Source organism: Heterodontus francisci, chromosome 24 (assembly GCF_036365525.1).
Source record: "Heterodontus francisci isolate sHetFra1 chromosome 24, sHetFra1.hap1, whole genome shotgun sequence".
NCBI classification, from domain to species: domain Eukaryota; kingdom Metazoa; phylum Chordata; class Chondrichthyes; order Heterodontiformes; family Heterodontidae; genus Heterodontus; species Heterodontus francisci.
The window spans coordinates 39,192,378-39,210,526 of NC_090394.1; the positions used below are offsets into that span (position 1 = coordinate 39,192,378).

General features: G+C 43.2%; 1 protein-coding gene across 1 annotated transcript in view; it reads left to right on the forward strand.

Annotated features, from left to right (window-relative positions):
* Positions 1-9,146: 9,146 nt before the first annotated feature.
* The window catches only part of LOC137383322 (sodium/myo-inositol cotransporter 2-like), a 132,297-nt gene continuing 123,294 nt past the window's right edge, over positions 9,147-18,149 (forward strand). The window contains exon 1 of the mRNA XM_068055994.1: positions 9,147-9,305. Within this exon, the coding sequence (XP_067912095.1) occupies positions 9,147-9,305 (159 nt within the window). The remainder of the gene's footprint in view (positions 9,306-18,149) is intronic.

Below are 18,149 nucleotides of genomic sequence, written 5' to 3' on the forward strand. Positions count from 1 at the left end.
AGGATTCCTAGCCTCTGACCTGCTCTTGTAGCCACAGTATTTATATGGCTACTCCAGTTCAATTTCTGGTCAAGGGTAATGCCCAAAATGTTGATAATGGGCGATTCAGTGATGGTAATGCCATTGAATGTCAAGGGGAGATGGTTAGATTCTCTGTTATTGGAGATGGTCATTGCCTGGCACTTGTGTGGTGCCAATGTTACTTGCCGTTTATCAGCCCAAGCCTGGATATTGTTCAAGTCTTGCTGCATTTCTACAGGACTGCTCCAGTATCTGAGGAGTCGTGAATGATGCTGAACATTGTGCAATTATCAGCAAACATCCCCACTTCTGACCTTATGAAGGAAGGTCATTGATGAAGCAGCTGAAGATGGTTGGGCCTAGGATACTACCCTGAGGAACTCCTGCAGTGATGTCCTGGAGCTGAGATGATTGACCTCCAACAACCACAATTACCTTCCTTTGTGCTAGGTATGACTTCAACCAGCGGAGAGTTTTCCCCCTGATTCCCATTGACTCCAGCTTTGCTAGGGCTCCTTGATGCCATACTCGGTCAAATGTTGCCTTGATGTCAAGGACAGTCACTCTCACCTCACCTCTTGAGTTCAGCTCTTTTGTCCATGTTTGAACCAAGGCTGTAATGAGGTCAGGAGCTGAGTGGCCCTGGTGGAACCCAAAATGAGCAGGTTATTGCTAAGCAAGTGCTGCATGTTAGCACTGTCAATGACACCTTCCATCACTTTACTGATGATTAAGAGTAGACTGATGGGGTGGTAGTTGGCCGGGTTGGACTTGTCCTGCTTTTTTGTGTATAGGACATACCTGGGTAATTTTCCACAAGGCCGTGTAGATACCAGTGTTATAGCTGTACTGGAACAGCTTTGGCTAGGGACGCGGCAAGTTCTGGAGAACAGGTCTTCAGCACTATTACTGGAATATTGTCAGGGCCCATAGTCTGGTAAGTACCATTTTACATATGTTAATTGGGGTGCCACAACTGAGCTGCAGCGGAGCCGCACCAAGGTCCTCCCGCTGCCGGTAATATGCGACAGGACCTTCTTGATGTCGTGGGTCAAGGCAGGCCTCTCCCCGCAGAATTTTACCAGCCCCCGTGCCATGACCCGCGACATCGAGGGGCTGGTAAAATTCAGCCCATAGAGTTCAGTTATCATTCCGGTAAATCTATGATGCACTTTCTCCAAGGCGATTTTTTTTATTCGTTCATGGGATGTGAGCATCACTGGCAAGGCCAGCATTTATTGCCCATCCCTAATTGCCATTGAGGAGGTTCTCTTCCTAAGATTTGGTGCCCAGAACTGCTCACAGTTCTCCAGGGGTAGTCTAACCAGGGCTTTGTGTAGCTGAAGCATGACTTCTACATCCTTGTAACCCAGTCCTCTAGAGATAAAGGCCGACAGTCCATTAGCTTTTTTATTATTTTCTGTACCTGTTGATGACAATTTAATAATCGATGTACCTGGACCCCCAAATCTCTTTGGACTGCTACTAGTTCTAGCTTTTCACCATTTAGAAAGTATCCTGTTTTCAGGTCCAAAGTGGATGACCTCACATTTGCCTACATTGAAGTCCATTTGCCATTGTTTTGCCCAGTCACTTAATCTATCAATATCTCTTTGTAATTTTACGCTTCCATCTACACTGCTTACAATGCCCTCTATCATAGATGTGTATTCATCTATGTCATTAATAAATATGGTGAATAGTTAAGACCCCAACACAGAACCTTATGGGACACCACCAGCCACATCCTGCCAATTAGAGTACCTACGCATTATCCTGACACTCCCGTTTCCTGCCTCTCATCCAATTTCCCAACCAGGTTAACAATTTTCCCTCAGCTCCATGAGCTTCAACTTTACCTAAAAGTCTTTTATGGGGCCTTTATCAAATCCTTCTGGAAGTCCATGTAGATAACACCCATAGTCATTCCCCTGTCCACTACTTTTATCACCTGTTATGCTAGGCCCCCACCTGCCAAGAATGAGGCACATCAATTTTGTCATGAACATTGACTTTTAACTGTTGTTGGAGTGAGGAAATGACTTGTTAAACAGATCAGGCGTGGCTGGAAAAAAAAACATTTACATACTAACAGACATCGAAGGTGAGGAAGCGCATTCCAGGGCCTGCAAAGGAGGATACAATCCACAAGGGCCAGGACTGGTTAGACCAGCTGGTCACATAACTACCTGTCTGTTCCAGGGATTTCTTTTGAACTGGGAACAAAGAGTTTGAACTGAGAGTGTCTGTTTGCTCCTAGACTGAGAAGATCTCGCCTATCTGCTCCCATCTCTTTCTCACAAGCCTTTGAATCCACTGAAGACACATGAACCCCAAGAGAGAAAAGCCTCCTACAGCGAACAAAGCTTACGAAGAATACTGGGCCCCAATGAAAAGCAAGATCCGTAGGCGTTAACCGAATTAGAGTTTAAGTTTAAGTTTAATAAAATTTAACTTTTCTTCTTTAAGCCTTAGAAAACCTGTTGTGCTGGTTTCTTTACCTTATAATTGGAAAACGGTGAAAAGGGATTCACCAAAGGGGAGCTGAAAACACTGTGTGTTTAAAATTAAACCCTATTACAGTAAGACCAGGTGAAGGCTGAAAGGGAACCCTAGACCTCTTTCTCACCTGGTTGTAACACACCTCTTCAAAAAATTCAATCAGGTTCGCCAGGCATAACCTAGCCTTTACAAATCCACACTGTCTTTCTCTGATTAGCTGAAACATTTCGAGGTGTTCAGTCACCATATCCTTAATTAAAGACTCTAGCAATTTCCCAACAACAGATGCTAGGCGAACTGGTTGATAATTCCTTGGATTCTCTCTGACACCTTCCTTAAATAGTGGAATGACACGTGCAATTTTACAATCTAAAGGAACGGTTCTCAAATCAAGAGAACTTTGGAAGATTATAGTTTGGGCGTCTGCAATGATCTCACCTACTTCTTTTAAAACACTGGAATGGAAACCATCTGGTCCTGGGGATTTGTCCCTCTTCAGTGCTATTAATTTCTTCATTCCTGTAATTTTGCTTACGTTAAGCTTGGTGAATCCCTGTCCCTGATTCAATGTTAGTTTCCTTGGGATGTCTGTCATCATCTGTCATTTTACCCATTAACAGATTTTCACAGTTTACTGTGGACAGTCTCAGTCTCACCCCATTGAAGTCAGCCTTACCTAAATCTAAAATCCTGGTGGTAGTTTCACATTTCTCCCTTTCAAACATTATGTTTGGTTATTCACTTGGGCGAGAGTCTCACCAGTTATGGAATTGTACACCTACTATTACTGCTTTTGAGAAAAAAAGGAGAAAACTGGGAAGGAACAGAGTCCATTTTATATAAAAAGTATAAAAGGCATTAGGTGGGGTCAGTGTAAGAGGGAATGTAATAAAGTCTAAATTAGGTTTTCTGTGCATGTATATAAACGCGCAGTGTGTGGTAAATAAGGTCGGTGAGCTGCAGGTGCAAATAGCCACATGGAAATATGACATTGTGGCGATAACAGAGACCTGGTTCAAAAACGGGCAGGACTAGATATTAAATATTCTTGGATACTAGGTGTTCAGGAAAGATAGGGAAGGATGAGGGGTAGCTGTATTCATTAAATAGAACATTACAGTGCTGGGGAGAGAGGATGTCCTAGAGGGGTCAATGACAGAATCTATTTGGTTAGATCTAAGAAACAATAGAGGTAGCATTTCATTGCTAGGGATTTTCTATAGGCCACCAATTAGTGGGAAAGATATATAGGAACAAATTTGCAAGGAAATGACAGAGAGGTGCAAAAATTATAAAGTAGTTATAATTGGGGACTTCAATTACCCTAATATAGACTGGGATAATACTAGTGTAAAGGGCAGGGAGGGGCAAGAGATTCTAGAGTGTTTTCTGGAGAATTTTCTAAATCAATATTTTCACACTCGTACAAGGGGAAATTATGAACCATAAAGTGAACTGATGAATTGAAATCAAAATGGACACATTTTTCTGCAAAGCAAGATGGAGTAAGAGGTCAGGTGACCTCTCCTGTACTGTGAATACACATGGTAACTGCTGGAACCCTGAACAAATTGTCATGTATGGTCAAGTGTTGAAGAAAGCATTAGAAATGTTAATTCAATGTTAATGGTTACCCCTCTTCAACAAGTTGGGTTAACAGTGACTTTGCAGACATGGAGACTACTGACTCAAACTCAGGATAATTGGTGTGAAAAAATGCCACTTTATCAAGATGGCATAGAGATGAGCAACATCCAAACCCATGGTCAAATGATGGCCACACCATCAAACACCATTTATGAAAACACAAGGGGACAGAAACTTGGGTCACCTGTGCAGACAGCCAGAAGAGAGACCCATCCCAACAAGGAGGAGAACCTTGCCAGAATAATACCTTTAGACTACATAGAGGCAGAGATGAGAAATGGTAACAGGAATTTTACCAATGAACTGTGACTGAGATTAACCAAAGAAGTCTGCAGCAAAGCATCGTGTAACTGAAACTTTCCAAAGTTTGACATTAGTGAACCAGGAAAAAGGAAAACAGACCTACACTGTTTTTAAATCTTACTCCTGGGGAAACAAGCAAAGTTTCACAATGAATTCTTTGTTAACACTATCAGTCCTAAATGCATGCTATCTTTTAATCTCCGTCTTTTCTTGTGTGTGTCAGTGGGTGAAGTTGTGAATCTTTTCGGGTATTGTTTGATAAACATTTACCTTTCTTTAAGCCTATGAGAAAACCAATCATTTGTCTGTTTATTGACCATTAAAACACTCAAGGGTTAAAACACCATTCTAATAAAAAAACACTGTTTTTGGTCAGCTGAGAGGTGAAAAAGGGAAACCATCCCTATCATTTCCGAAGAAGGGTCACCGACCCAAAACGTTAACTCTGCTTCTCTTTTCACAGATGCTGCCAGACCTGCTGAGTGGTTCCGGCATTTCTTGTTTTTATTTCAGATTTCCAGCATCCGCAGTATTTTGCTTTTATCTATCATTTCCCACCTGTCCATAATAGTATGTTTTTAGTACAACGAGGAAGGAGGCTTTGCTGGATCTGGTGCTGGGTAATGAGTTGGTGTTACGGACAGATGGGAGGTGATAGGGATGGTTTCCCCTTTATTCACCTCTCAACTGACCAAAGGCTGCGTGTTTTTAAAAAGTTTTAACTCCTGAGCATTTTAATGGTCAACAAACAAATGACAGGTTTTCTCATATGTTTCAAAGAAAGATAAATGTTTATTAAACAACACCTGAAAATATATGCAACGTCACCCACTCTCACACGCATACAGATACGCATACACAAGAAATGATAGGGATTAAAAGATAACATCCATTTAGGTCTGATGGTTTGAAAAAGAGTTTGCTGTAAAACTTGCTTTTTCCCCAGGGTGAAGATTTGAAATGGTACAGGCCTGGTTTTCCTTTTTTCTAGTTCACTGAAGAAAAAAACCTTGGATGGTTCAGGAGGACGGGTGTATTGTTGCAGACTTCTCTTGTTATATCTCAGTCACAGTTCAATGGCAAAAGCCTGGTTTGATTCTCAGGTCGGGAGTTCAAGGCTAACTCCAGTCTCTGCCTACATGTAGTTTAAAGATGGTGATCTTTGCTGGAATGGATAGAATTTTCATTTCTGAACTAATTGAATTAAAACCAACACTGATTCTGCTCTGATTGTTCCAGAATGTGCTGTTGCCATTGTAGTCACAATCCTTTCTCCTGATAGGTCAGTTTGAATCCAGGCTGCTTTGATGTGTTTCAAGTCTGTTTGGGTTTGTTTCATTAGATCATTATATAGTTTGTTACGACCAAGTTAGGAGCAATGCACTGCCAATCAGTCCCATTACTCCACAGGTCACAGCATATTATTAAAATTTCCTACCCACTGGAAATTAACCAAATTAAATACTTTATTAATCCCCAGGATAAAACACACCAAACCAGGTAAATTTAAACAACAACCAGTTAACTATTCATGAATCAACTAAATCTTAAACAATACTGAGATAAATCTATATCTGAAAAGACTTTATAACTTCTTATTCCTCCTAACCCTCATGCATACACACATACATTCAAAAACCAATGGTTAACCAGTTCTAAAAATGATGTTTTTTAAAATAGAGCTGTTTCTTAGGAATAATAAAACAACTGGGTTGTAAGTCCTGGTTGGTTACTTTCTCGGATCAGTGAGGTGTCCCAGAGTTGAATGGTCAGATGCCACTTGAAGTCTCCAGGCGAGTTGATGAACAGTCTGTAATGGATAGACATTCAAAGCACTTCGGCTGCAGTAGGCATCACCAAGATCTTTCAACAAGGAGTATAACAACAGGTCTATTTAGATTTTGAATTAGCAGTCTAGCAGTAGAAACTTAACTGAGTTTATAGAACTCCCAGAAACATAAAAAAACAACAGAAAGTCACTCCTAAGGCAGAGACTTCTTAGAGACGGGAGTAAAAAGGAATTTGCCACCTCCAACAATGCAAAGATTCCTTTCCAGGGATTGTTTCCTCTTTAGGTGAAACACAGCCTGTAGGCCAATGTAGTTTTGCTGCTGAGAGAGACAAATCCTTCCTTCAAGGAGAGCACGCTTTGCTGGTCTGACAGATCAAACCGGTTCTAGCCAGTTCTTACACAGTCAAACTGATACAATACAGGATGACTGCATCTCTCTTGCTGTTGCCTAGGAAACAGGCTTGCAGCTTGCACACACTGTTCCCAGAGAATATTAAAACTTCTTTCAGTCTTAAAGGCACATAGACCCCCCTAGTTTTTAAACAGAGAAAGAAGAGAAAAACACTTACATGACAACTTCATAATTTCTCCTTGTGTGAGCAAGTGAATCAAATGTCAGACAGGGAATATTTAGAGGACAGTGACCATAGCATCATAAGGTTTAAGTTAGCTATGGAAATGGTCAAGGAGCAATCCAGAGTATTGGGGAGGGCCAATTTTAATGGCGTGAGAAGATATCTGGCCTAAATAAATTGGAATCAAAGATTAGAAGGCAAAACTGTAACTGAACAATGGGTTGTTTTTAAAGAGGAGATAGCTTGGGTACAGTCAAGTCTAGGTCAATAATAAATATTTCCATGAGGGGAAAATGTAAGGCAAACAGAGCTCCCTCGCTGACAAAAGCGATAGAGAGTAAGATGAAGCAGAAAAAGGATGCATATGATAGGTGTCAGGTGGATAATGTAGTTGATAACCAGGCTAAATATGGAAGGTTCAGTGGAGAAGTGAAAAAAACAAATAAGAGAAGGAAAGAGACAGTATGAGAAGAGACTCACAGCTAACATGAAAAGGAATCTAAAAGTTTTCTATAGGCACATATATAGTAAAAGGGTGGTAAAAGGAGTGGGGCTGATTAGGGACCTAAAAGGGGATTTACAAATCGTAAAGGGCATGGCTGTGGTACTAAATGAGTACTTTGAATCTGTCTTTACCAAGGAAGAAGATGCTGCCCAAGTCATGGTTAAACAGGAGGTAGTTGAGATACTGGATGGGCTAAAATTTGATAAAAAGAAAGCATTAGATAGACTGGCTGTACTAAAAGTTGATAAGCCACCAAGAGCGCATGAAAGGCATCCCAGGATACATAGGGAAGTAAGGGTGAAAATTGCAGAGGCACTGGCCATAATCTTCCAATCCCTCTTAGATGTGGTGTGGTGCCAGATGACTGGAGAACAGCAAATGTTACACCCTTGTTCAAAAAATGGTGTAAGGATAAGCCCAGCAACTACAGGCCAGTCAGTTTAACCTTGGTGTTGGGAAAGCTCTTAGAAATGATAATTCGGGACAAAATTTATGGTCACTTGGACAAATGTGGATTAATTAAGGAAAACCTGCATGGATTGTTAAGAGCAAATTGCGTTTCACTGACTTGCTTGAGTTTTTTGATGAGGTAACAGCGAGGGTTGATAAGAGTCATGCAGTTGATATGGTGTACATGGACTTCCAAAAGGCATTTGATGAAGTGCCACATAACAGGCTTATCAGCAAAGTTAGAGCCGATGGAATAACAGGGACAGTCATAGCATGGATACGAAATTAGCTGAATGACAGGAAACAAAGAGTAGTTGTGGACGGTTGTTTTTCGGACTGGAGGAAGGTATATAGTGGGGTTCCCCAGGGCTGCTGATGGGTCCCCTGCTTTTCTTGATAAATATTATTGACTTAGACATACGTGTACAAGGCACAATTTCAAAATTTGTGGATGACACAAAACTTGGAAGTATTGTGAACTGTGAGGAGGATAGTGATATAATTCAAGAGGACATGGACAGGCTGATGGAATGAGCAGACAAGTGGCCAAAGAAAATTAATGCAGAGAAATGTGAAGTAATTCATCTGGTAAGAAGAATGAGGAAAGGCAATATAAATTAAAGAGTACAATTCTAAAGGGGGTGCAGGAGCAGAGGGACCTGGGCGTATATGTGCACAAATCATTGAAGGTTGCAGTAAAATAAAAGCAAAAAACTGCAGATGCTGGAAATCTGAAATTAAAACAAAAAGTGCTGGAAATACCCGGCAGGTCCGGCAGCATCAGTGGAGAGAGAAGCAAAGTCATCTGAAAGGTCACAGACCTGAAACGTTAACTTTGCTTATCTCGCCACAGATGCTGCTGAACCTGCTGAGTATTTCCAGCACTTTTTGTTTTTATTTATTATTGGAGGTTGCAGGGCAGGTTGAGAAAGTGATTAATAAGGGATCCTGGGATTTATACATAGGGGTATAGAGTACAAAAATCAGGAACCAGAGGACACCGATTTAAGGTGATTGGCAAAAGAAGCAACGGTGATATGAGGAAAATCATTTTTATGCAGTGAGTGGTTAGGATCTGGAATGCAGCGCCTGAGAGTGTGGTGGAGGCAGATTCAAACGAGGCCTTTAAAAAGAATTGGATAATTGTATAAAGAGGAAAATTTGCAGGGCCACAGGGGAAGGGCAGGGGAGTGGGACGAGGTGAGTTGCTCTTGCAGAGAGTCAGCACAGACATGACTGGCTGAATGGCCTCTTTCTGTACCGTAACCATTCTAAGAATCATGATTCTATGATTATATTCTAGGTATATAAACCCATTTGATTCTCCTATTTTATGGTCAAAGTCTGAAGCATGAAGACGAACACAGACAGCCCTCTCTTCAGGCCAGACAAAACATCTGCCAGCTCATTGGGCCCTGAAGAATGTGTCATCTCGCACCGGAAACTAACTGCTGTTGACATTGCTGTCCTGTCCGTGTACATTATAGTTGTTCTGCTTGTAGGATTCTGGGTAAGGTCTCAGTCTATTTACTAAACTGCTGGCTGGAAACACACTCTTGATTTAAAACTTCTTTTTCTATGTCCTTTAAAGAGGTCGTGTCAACATCGGGAGTTAGTTTGAAAATCAACAATTACCAAGATGAAGCATGTGCTGGTGAGGTAGTGGTAATATCACTACACTAGTAATCCAGAGGTCCAGGCTAATGCCTTGGGCACAGATTCAAATCCCACCATGGCAGCTGGTGGAATTTAAATTCAATTAATTCATTTTTAAAAAGCTGGAATTAAAAGCTTGTCTCAGTTTTGGTGCCAAAAAACTATTATTGATTGTTGTTAAAACCTATCTGGTTCACTAACAGCCTTTAGGGAAGGAAATCCGCTGCTCTTAACTGGTCTGGTCCACATATAATTCTCGACCCACAGCAATGTGGTTGACTCTGAAATGTCCTAGCAAACCATTCAGTTGCGAAGGGCAATTAGGGATGATTGCCTTGCCAGCAATGCCCACATCCCATGAAAGAATTAAAAAAAAACAAAATTTCCAGCCCAGATCACAGATGTAGGGTGAATGGATCAGGCAGATGTGCTAATTGCAGCTGGAATTTTCGGTAGATCCTACTTCCCCAAGTTTTACATGTCATTTTTTGGTGGGGTGATGCTCTTGGCAGATTTTCTGCTTGCATCACCTAAATCAAAGGGGCATGGCTGGGGGTGCTTCCTGTCCCACCAGCAGGTGGCAGCATATTGGTATACAGTCAGGAGGGAATGGCCCTGGAAGTCCTCAACATTGACTCCAGTCTCCATGAAATTTGGAATCGGGTCAAATATGGGCAAGGAAACCTCCTGCAGATTACCACATACCATCCTCCCTCAGCTGATGAATCAGTACTCCTCCGTTTTGGACACCAGTAGAAAGTAGCACAGAGGGTAGCAAGGGCACAGAATGTACTTTGGGTGAGGGACATTTTTTAAAATTCATTCCTGGAACGTGGGCACTGCTGGCAAGGCCACCATTTATTGCCCACCTCTTATTGCCCTGGAGAAGGTGATGGTGAGCTGCCTTCTTGAACAGCTGCAGTATGTGTGGTGAAGGTATTCCCTTAGTACTGTTAGGAAGTTCCAGGATTTTGGCCCAGTGACAATGAAGGGATGCCGATATAGTTCCGTCAGGATGGTGTATGGCTTGGAGGGAACTTGCAGGTGGTGGTGTTCCCATACGCTTGCTGCCCTTGTTCTTCCAGGTAGTAGAAGTCACGAGTTTGGAAGGTTCTGTCAAAGGAGCCTTAACAAGTTCCTGCAGTGCATCTTGTAGATGGTACACACTGCAACTATGGTGCGCTGGTGGTGGAGGGAGTGACTGTTTAAGGTGGTGGATGGGGTGACAATCAAGCGGGCTGCTTTGTCCTGGATAGTGTCAAGCTTCTTGAGTGTTGTTGGAGCTGCATTCATCCAGGCAAGTGGACAGTATTCCATCACACTCCTGACTTGTGCCTTGTAAATGGTGGAATGCTTTGGGAGTCAGGAGGTGAGTTATTGGTCAGAGAATACCTACCTCTGATCTGCTGTTGCAGCCACATAATTTATGTGGTGGTTCCATTTAAGTTTCTGGTCAATGGTGACCCCAGGGTGTTGATTGGGGGGTGGGGGTGGAATTCAGCAATGGTCATGCCATTGAATGTCAAGGGGAGGTGATTAGATTCTTTATTGTTGGAGATGGTCATTGCCTGGCACTTGTATGGCGCGAAAATTACTTGCCACTTGTCAGCCCAAGCCTGAATGTTGTCCAGGTCTTGTTGCACGTGGGTATGGACTGTTCCATTATCTGAGGAGTGAATCAAATTGGCTGATGCTGGGGACCTCAGGAGGAGGCTGAGATGGATCATCCACCTTGGCACTTCTGGTTGAAATTGATTGTAACTGCTTCAGCCTTGTCTTTTGCACTGATGTGCTGAGCTTCGCCATCATTGAGGATAGGGATGTTCATGGAACCTAATCCTGATGTTTGTTGTTTAATTGTTCACCACCATTCACAGTTGGATTTGGCAGGACAGCAGAGCTTTGTTCTGATCTGTTTGTTGTGGGATCGCTTAGATCTGTCTATTGCATGCTGCTCCCGCTGTTGACGTGCATGTAGTCCTGTGTTGTAGCCTCATCAGTTTGACACCTTATTTATGCCTAGTGCTGCTCCTGGCATGCCCTCCTACACTCCTAATTGCACCAGAATTGGTCCCCTGGCTGGATATTAATGGTAGAGTGAAGGATATGGCAGGTCATGAGGTTATAGATTGTCGTGGAATACAATTCTGCTGCTGCTGATGGTCCACAACACCTCATGGATGCCCAGTTTTGAGCTGTTAGATCTGTTCTGAACCTATCCCATTTACCTCAGTGGTAGACCCACACAACACAATATGGGGTATCCTCAGTGTGAAGACAGAACTTCATCTCCACAAGGACTGTGCAGTGGTCACTCCTACCAATTCTGTCATGGACAGGCACATCTGTGACAGGTAAATTGGTGAGGGTATATAGTAGGGAAAGGACAAGTGTTGCCAAGAACAGCGAAAGTACAAACATTAGTGGAGTTCCCTATCCTTAAGACTAAGTGAGAAATCATGAGGTTTTTGGCGATGTGTGGTTTCTACTGCAAGTTTGTACCAAATTTTAGTACTACAGCTGTTCCACTGACGGATTTGCTACAGAAAAAAAAACAAGTTAGTGTGGTCAGGTGAGTGCCAAGCATCTTTTGAGAGACTGAAAGCTATTTTGATTAATGAACTGCTCCAAATTTCACTAAGCCCTTCAAGGTCACAATTGATATTAGTGACCTGGGGGTCAGTGCAGTCCTGTTACAAGATGATGAATCAAATATCATAAAGCCAGTGGGATACTTTTTCAAAAAGTTAAATTGACACCAGAAAGGATATTTGACAGTGGAAAAAGAAACTCCAGGTTTATTATTGGCTCTTAAGCATTTTGAAGTCTATGTCCGCCACAACTACATAGAGACTGGTACATACTAAGCATAACAACCGCTCCCCCCCTCCCAACCTCTGTGCAAAAATTTTAAAACCTGAACGCCAGACTATTCTGATGGAGTTTACTTTTGCAACCTTATCACTTAAAGATTATCCAGATTGCGGGCAACAATAATGTACTTGCAGATGATTGATCTAAAATCTAACATTACTTTGAGTTATCTGAGTGCAAAAATGGTACAAAGCAGAACTGTATTAATTGTGCGTAAAGAGTGAATGAGAATGAATGAGTAAATGTGTTTTAAAATTTTTCATCTTCTGTTTTTCCATATTTTGTAATGAAACACATTTAAAAATGGCATTTCATTCCTCCAAGGGTGGGGGAATTATGAGTGCTTCCTTTTTTTTGTTAAACTATGAGGATTTGTGTGTTAAAACTGAAAATAGATTCCATAAATGCTGGAACTTTGTCTTTTTTTGAAGAGGTCATCAGAAGATCTTTTGGACTGAGTTTGTAAACAACTGTTACTGGAAAAATCAAGGAGTGCTAAAAACAAGCCCTTACTGAAAGGCACCTGTCTTCAGATAATTACCCAGCAGGGTTTTTTTTGACTTGGGGAAAGATGTTTACACGGAAATGATGGGTCAAGATTTATAGGGGTCAGGAGGCTTGACTGTTGTGACATTGTTTTTGGTTTCGCTTTGGACAGTGAGATGGTGATATAGACAGTGTTAAAAAGACAGTTGGAGAAAATTTGCCTTGGGAGCAAATCCCACCTCAGCTTGTTCCAGCTCTTTGAGAAGCTCTGAGAAGCAGTGTAAGAAATTGCCTGAAACCCCTGTTGCTGCATTTTGTCTGGAAAGCCTGCCCAAACTGATCTTCAACATTGCCAGAAAAGAACTGTTCTAGGAAGATCGTATGTGTGAGGGGCTAAGGTAAAAAGGGAACTTTTATATTTCAATTTGTGTGTTATTGCTTTGCATCGTTACTGGTTAAGACTTGTTTTATAATAAATGGATAATTTTGTTGTTTATTAAAGAAAGCTGGTTGGTGTATTGTACTCTGCGATAAAAATAGAGTCTATGATTGATCGTATCGGTAACTGGGGAAAAAATTTAAATGTATGTTGTGACTTGTGGAGAAGTGGGACGAGAAAAACAGTGCACTCCTCCCACCTTGGTTGTAACAACATCTTCTGCAAATCAAAAAGCTCCTGCTGGGTATTTGTATGAAGCCAGGTGACTTCCAGTATATGTTGTTTACAAACCAAGTTCAAAAGACCTTATGATGATCTTTTTTTCAAAAAAACACAAGGTCCAGCATCTATGGAATCCTTTTTTCGGTTTTAAAACACAAGTCCTCAAAATTTAACAAGAAATTTATGTACTTTCATGACAGGTCTCACAGCAGTCCAGCAATCTGTGCTCCAGCTGATTACTGGGATTGTTGAGGTGTCTCCCCCTCCCCAGGTGGCTCCATGGAGCATGAATGTACTATTCTCTCGGGATGACAGCATTTATCTTCCCACTACTGCTACGCTGCCAGTGTCCTAGCTGCTACCTGTCAGCCAGCCAGTCCACACTGCTGGCACCCATCCCAGGCTAGTGGAGTCCAGCCTTCTAGGCCCAGAGCTGTGCGATGTCATCCTGCAAGGCCATCTGCAGTCTCCCACACTGAAAGTCAGCAGCCTTCCAGCAGCCATGTTGCAGATACTGGGGTAGCACTGCATAGGAGCACTAGGCCAGGCAAGGCACACAGAAGACAAGCAGTCAGGGAATGCACAAGGATAGTTAGTTGGTTTATGTGTGGAATATTGGATGGTTTGTTTTGTGATGGCTTTTATTTTAGCACTGTGGCCAAGAAGACAGTGTGATGGTCTATAACAGAGGGATGGTAAGGTGTGGAGTGTTGTTGAATGGGGAATTGCGGTTGCGTTCACTGGTACAGCAGTCAGATGAGCCAATCGTGGACAGCCTGGCCAGAAAAAGGATGTGTTGGTTGCGTCTTACCTTCCTCTTCCTCTTCAGCTTCTCGCCATACACCTGGAGGCAATTTGTGCCCTCATGATGGCAAGGTTGTGCAGGATGCAGCAAACCATGAATTGTGACACGTACTCTGGAGCATACTGGAGGTCTCCTCCAGAGTAGTCCAGGTAGCGGAAGGTTGCTTAAGCACCCCACTGGTCTGTTCAATTACATTTTGTGTGACAGCATGTCTCTCATTATATGCATGGGTTGCACACCAGAGTCATGAGCTGGGAACAGCCCTTGTCGCCCAGTAAGTCGCCCTCAGGTCCCGCTTGTTGGCTCAAATGCTGATCCTACAGCAGACTGGCACAGAATAAAAGCATCATGACTGCTGCCAGGATATCAGGCATTGATTTGCATGATGCTTTGAGTGTGATCGCAGACCAGCTGCACATGGAAGGACTGGAACCCTTTGTGGTTTTGGTACGTCTCTGAATTTAGTTCCAACATCTGCAAAGCAACATGTACGTCGTCAATGGCACCCTGCACCATGGGGAAGCCCACTATCCTGGCAAAGCCATGTGCATGCTCCAACTAAAATAAAAAAAAGAAAATGCTGGAAATACTCAGCAGGTCTGGCAGCATCTGTGGAGAGAGAAGCAGAGTTAATGTTTCAGGTCTGTGACCTTTCATCAGAATTGACAAAGGTTAGAAAAAAATTAGGTTTTAAGCAAGTGAAGGTGGGGAGGAGGGGGGGGTGGTAGGGTTGGTGGGGAAGAAAACAAAATAGAAGGTATGTGATAGGGCAGAGGGCCGGAGAGATTAAATAACAAAACTGTCATGGGACAAAGGCAAAGAGTGTGTTGATGCTTGTGGTGAAAGTCCAGAGAGGGTGTTAATGGCAGAATAATGAGCAGGTCTAGCATCTGCAGTATTTTGCTTTTATTTGCATGCTCCAATTGTTTCTCTCTGGAACGAGAGAATGCCATGTATTCCCCACTCTTCGCATACAGTGAGTCAGTGATACAGCAGTGAATAGCAAACTGTGAGATGTTGGAGATGTCCCCCTGCTCCAGCCTGGAAGCAGCCCAGTGCAAAGATATTCATGGCCAGCCACGGTCACCTTCACAACCACTGGCAATTCCACCTTTGACCTGCTGTGGCTTCATGCCAGAAGTGGCAGATTTCAGTGAGTATCTCCTTAGTGAATCAGAGACGTCACACACACTGTTCCTGGCTTAGGCTGAGATATGAGAAATGTTCCCTGAAGATCCTAGGTGGATGTGGTCTCCCGCTGAGAGCTCTTCTTCTCCTCCGCCTCCTCCTTCCTCTTCAAGCAACTTATCCTCCTCTATGCTGCCTCTGCTCATTCTCCCTGTCATGCTGCAGGCCAAAGTGCAGCACACATTATTGGGAACAAGTGGTGTGAGCAGAACTCTTGAAGGGAGAACCAAGGCCTTCATCATGTGCCCATCACTCCTTGTACATGTCATCAACTTTAAATAGCAGTACAAACCACCAAATACTCTATTCACTCAGCCCATAGAAATTAATCAGCAACTAACCTGAAAATAGTTGATGATCCCTTTAAAAAGCACTGCTAAAAGCATGTTCAGCAGTGTGAGGTAATGAAAGGGCATTAAATTGGCTGGCTGCCCTCTAAAAATGGCGCCATGCCTATGCACAGGCAGTTGATGCCATTGTCAGCGTCAGAGAGCCCACCCACTCTATTAGTTGGAGAAGTAGGATTGAAAATAGTACTGCTGGCATTGGATAAGACATTACACATTAACTGACATCACAATCTGCTTATGTTGCATTTTTCTGGTGTGTACAACCAGCACCTGCACTAACAACCTCACCCAAATGGTGTCCAGTGCTGCCCGCACAAGAAGGCCTGGATTTGACAGAGTTCCCGATGTTGGGCTCTGTGGCGGGGGGCGGGGTGGGGGAATGCTGCTGGAAGATCGTTCTGATGTTGGGAGGGCCAGGCCCGATCTTTCCGGCGGCGGCGAGGCTCCATGGTGGCCACCCCCCACCGGCTGCTAAACTAGTAACATGCATACATTTAAATAAACTGACCTCCAATCTTACCATCGGGTCGCGTCTTCTGAGCGGCAGCCAGCACTCCCCCGCCTTCACTTTCCCGTTTGGGGAAAACAGGCACCGCAGTGGTGGGGAAGGGGGGAAGTTAACTGAATCTTACTGATATTGGGGGCGGTAGGAAGGGGGCAATAGATTTTTGATCAGAACAGTGGGGGATAGGGCTAGAACTTAAAAAATTTAAATTTGCTGGCTGCCCTCTAAAAATGGCGCCATGCCTATGCACAGGCAGTTGATGCCATTGTCAGCGTCAGAGAGCCCACCCACTCTATGTGATTGGGGAGGGTGGGAGAGGGAGGGAGCTGACTGGATCAGTAGCACAGGCCGCCTTGAGGAAGAAGGCAGGGGCATGGTGGCGCGCGGCCCGCATGTGCAGGCTGCCATTTTGTCACCCACCGCTGTTCCTGGCGGCGGGTGAATAAAATCCAGCCGAAGTGTGTGCATGCAGCGCGAATGCATTTTGGACCCAAAACAGCATCATTAGCACCAAAAATATGGGTGTTGAACATCCAAATTTTGTGTCTGAAGTGCTCTTACTTAGAAAATAAATCTATTGCTTGAGAATAGCAGCCTCACTAGTAGGATCAATAACTGCTTCCAGGCAATGCTCCACCAATGTTGTCAGCTTCATTATTTTTTAACTGAAACATTCAGGAAACAATTCGCTTCTGTTATATAACTTAAATGATAATCAATTTTACAGTGACCTATAGTTACATTTATGTAATGTCCAGTTTTGATCAAGGAAGGAAGTAATTCTTGCTAAAAGGTGGGTAGTTTTTCTGTTATTATCTCTTTCTGTCACTCAGCCTTATTTGGCTAGGGTTCCTCAGTTCCAACCGCAGGATACTTTCCATTGGAATTCTAAGGAGCCACAGAACAGGAAGAGAGGTGTTTAAAATTGTAATAGTGACTATCCCATCTGGTCCAACCACTGATAATGTCACAGGATATTCAGCGCAATGGTAAGAGTCGTCCTTGTTCTTTGGAATCATATCAGCTTTTTCTTATCCTACTTGGTTTTGTACTCCTGACGGTGTCATCTCACAGAAATGTCTGTCTTTTCCAACCAGGTTGATCAACTGTTCAGCAACACATGCTAGTAATGTGTGCTGACTCTAAACCAATCACTGAGTAAGACACACAGGGTCTAAAAAGGTTAATGGTGTAAAAGAAAAAGAGCTTGCATTTATATGGCATCTTTCAAGACGTCAGGATACCCCGAAGCAGTTCACAGTCAATTAAGTATTTGAAGTGTAGTCACTGTTGTAATGAAGGATTCACAGCAGCCAATTAGTGCACAAGGTCCCACAAACAGGAATGAGATAAATGGCCAGAGCATTTATTTTTAGGGATGCTAGTTATTTATTTATTTAGAGATACAGCACTGAAACAGGTCCTTTGGCCCACCGAGTCTGTGCCGACCATCAACCACCCATTTATACTAATCCTACATTAATCCCATTACCCTCTCACATCCCTACCTTCCTTCAATTCCCCTACCACCTATCTATACTCGGGACAATTTCTAATGGCCAATTTACCTATCAACCTGCAAGTCTTTGGCTGTGGGAGGAAACCAGAGCACCCGGCGAAAACCCACATGGTCACAGGGAGAACTTGCAAACTCCGCACAGGCAGTACCCAGAACCGAACCCGGGTCGCTGGAGCTGTGAGGCTGCGGTGCTAACCACTGCCCCACTGTGCCATATTGGCCAGGAGACTGGGAGAACTGCCCTGCTCTTCTTTGAATAGCTCCGTGGGATCTTTTGCATCCACCTCAATGGGTAGATGGGACATCAGTT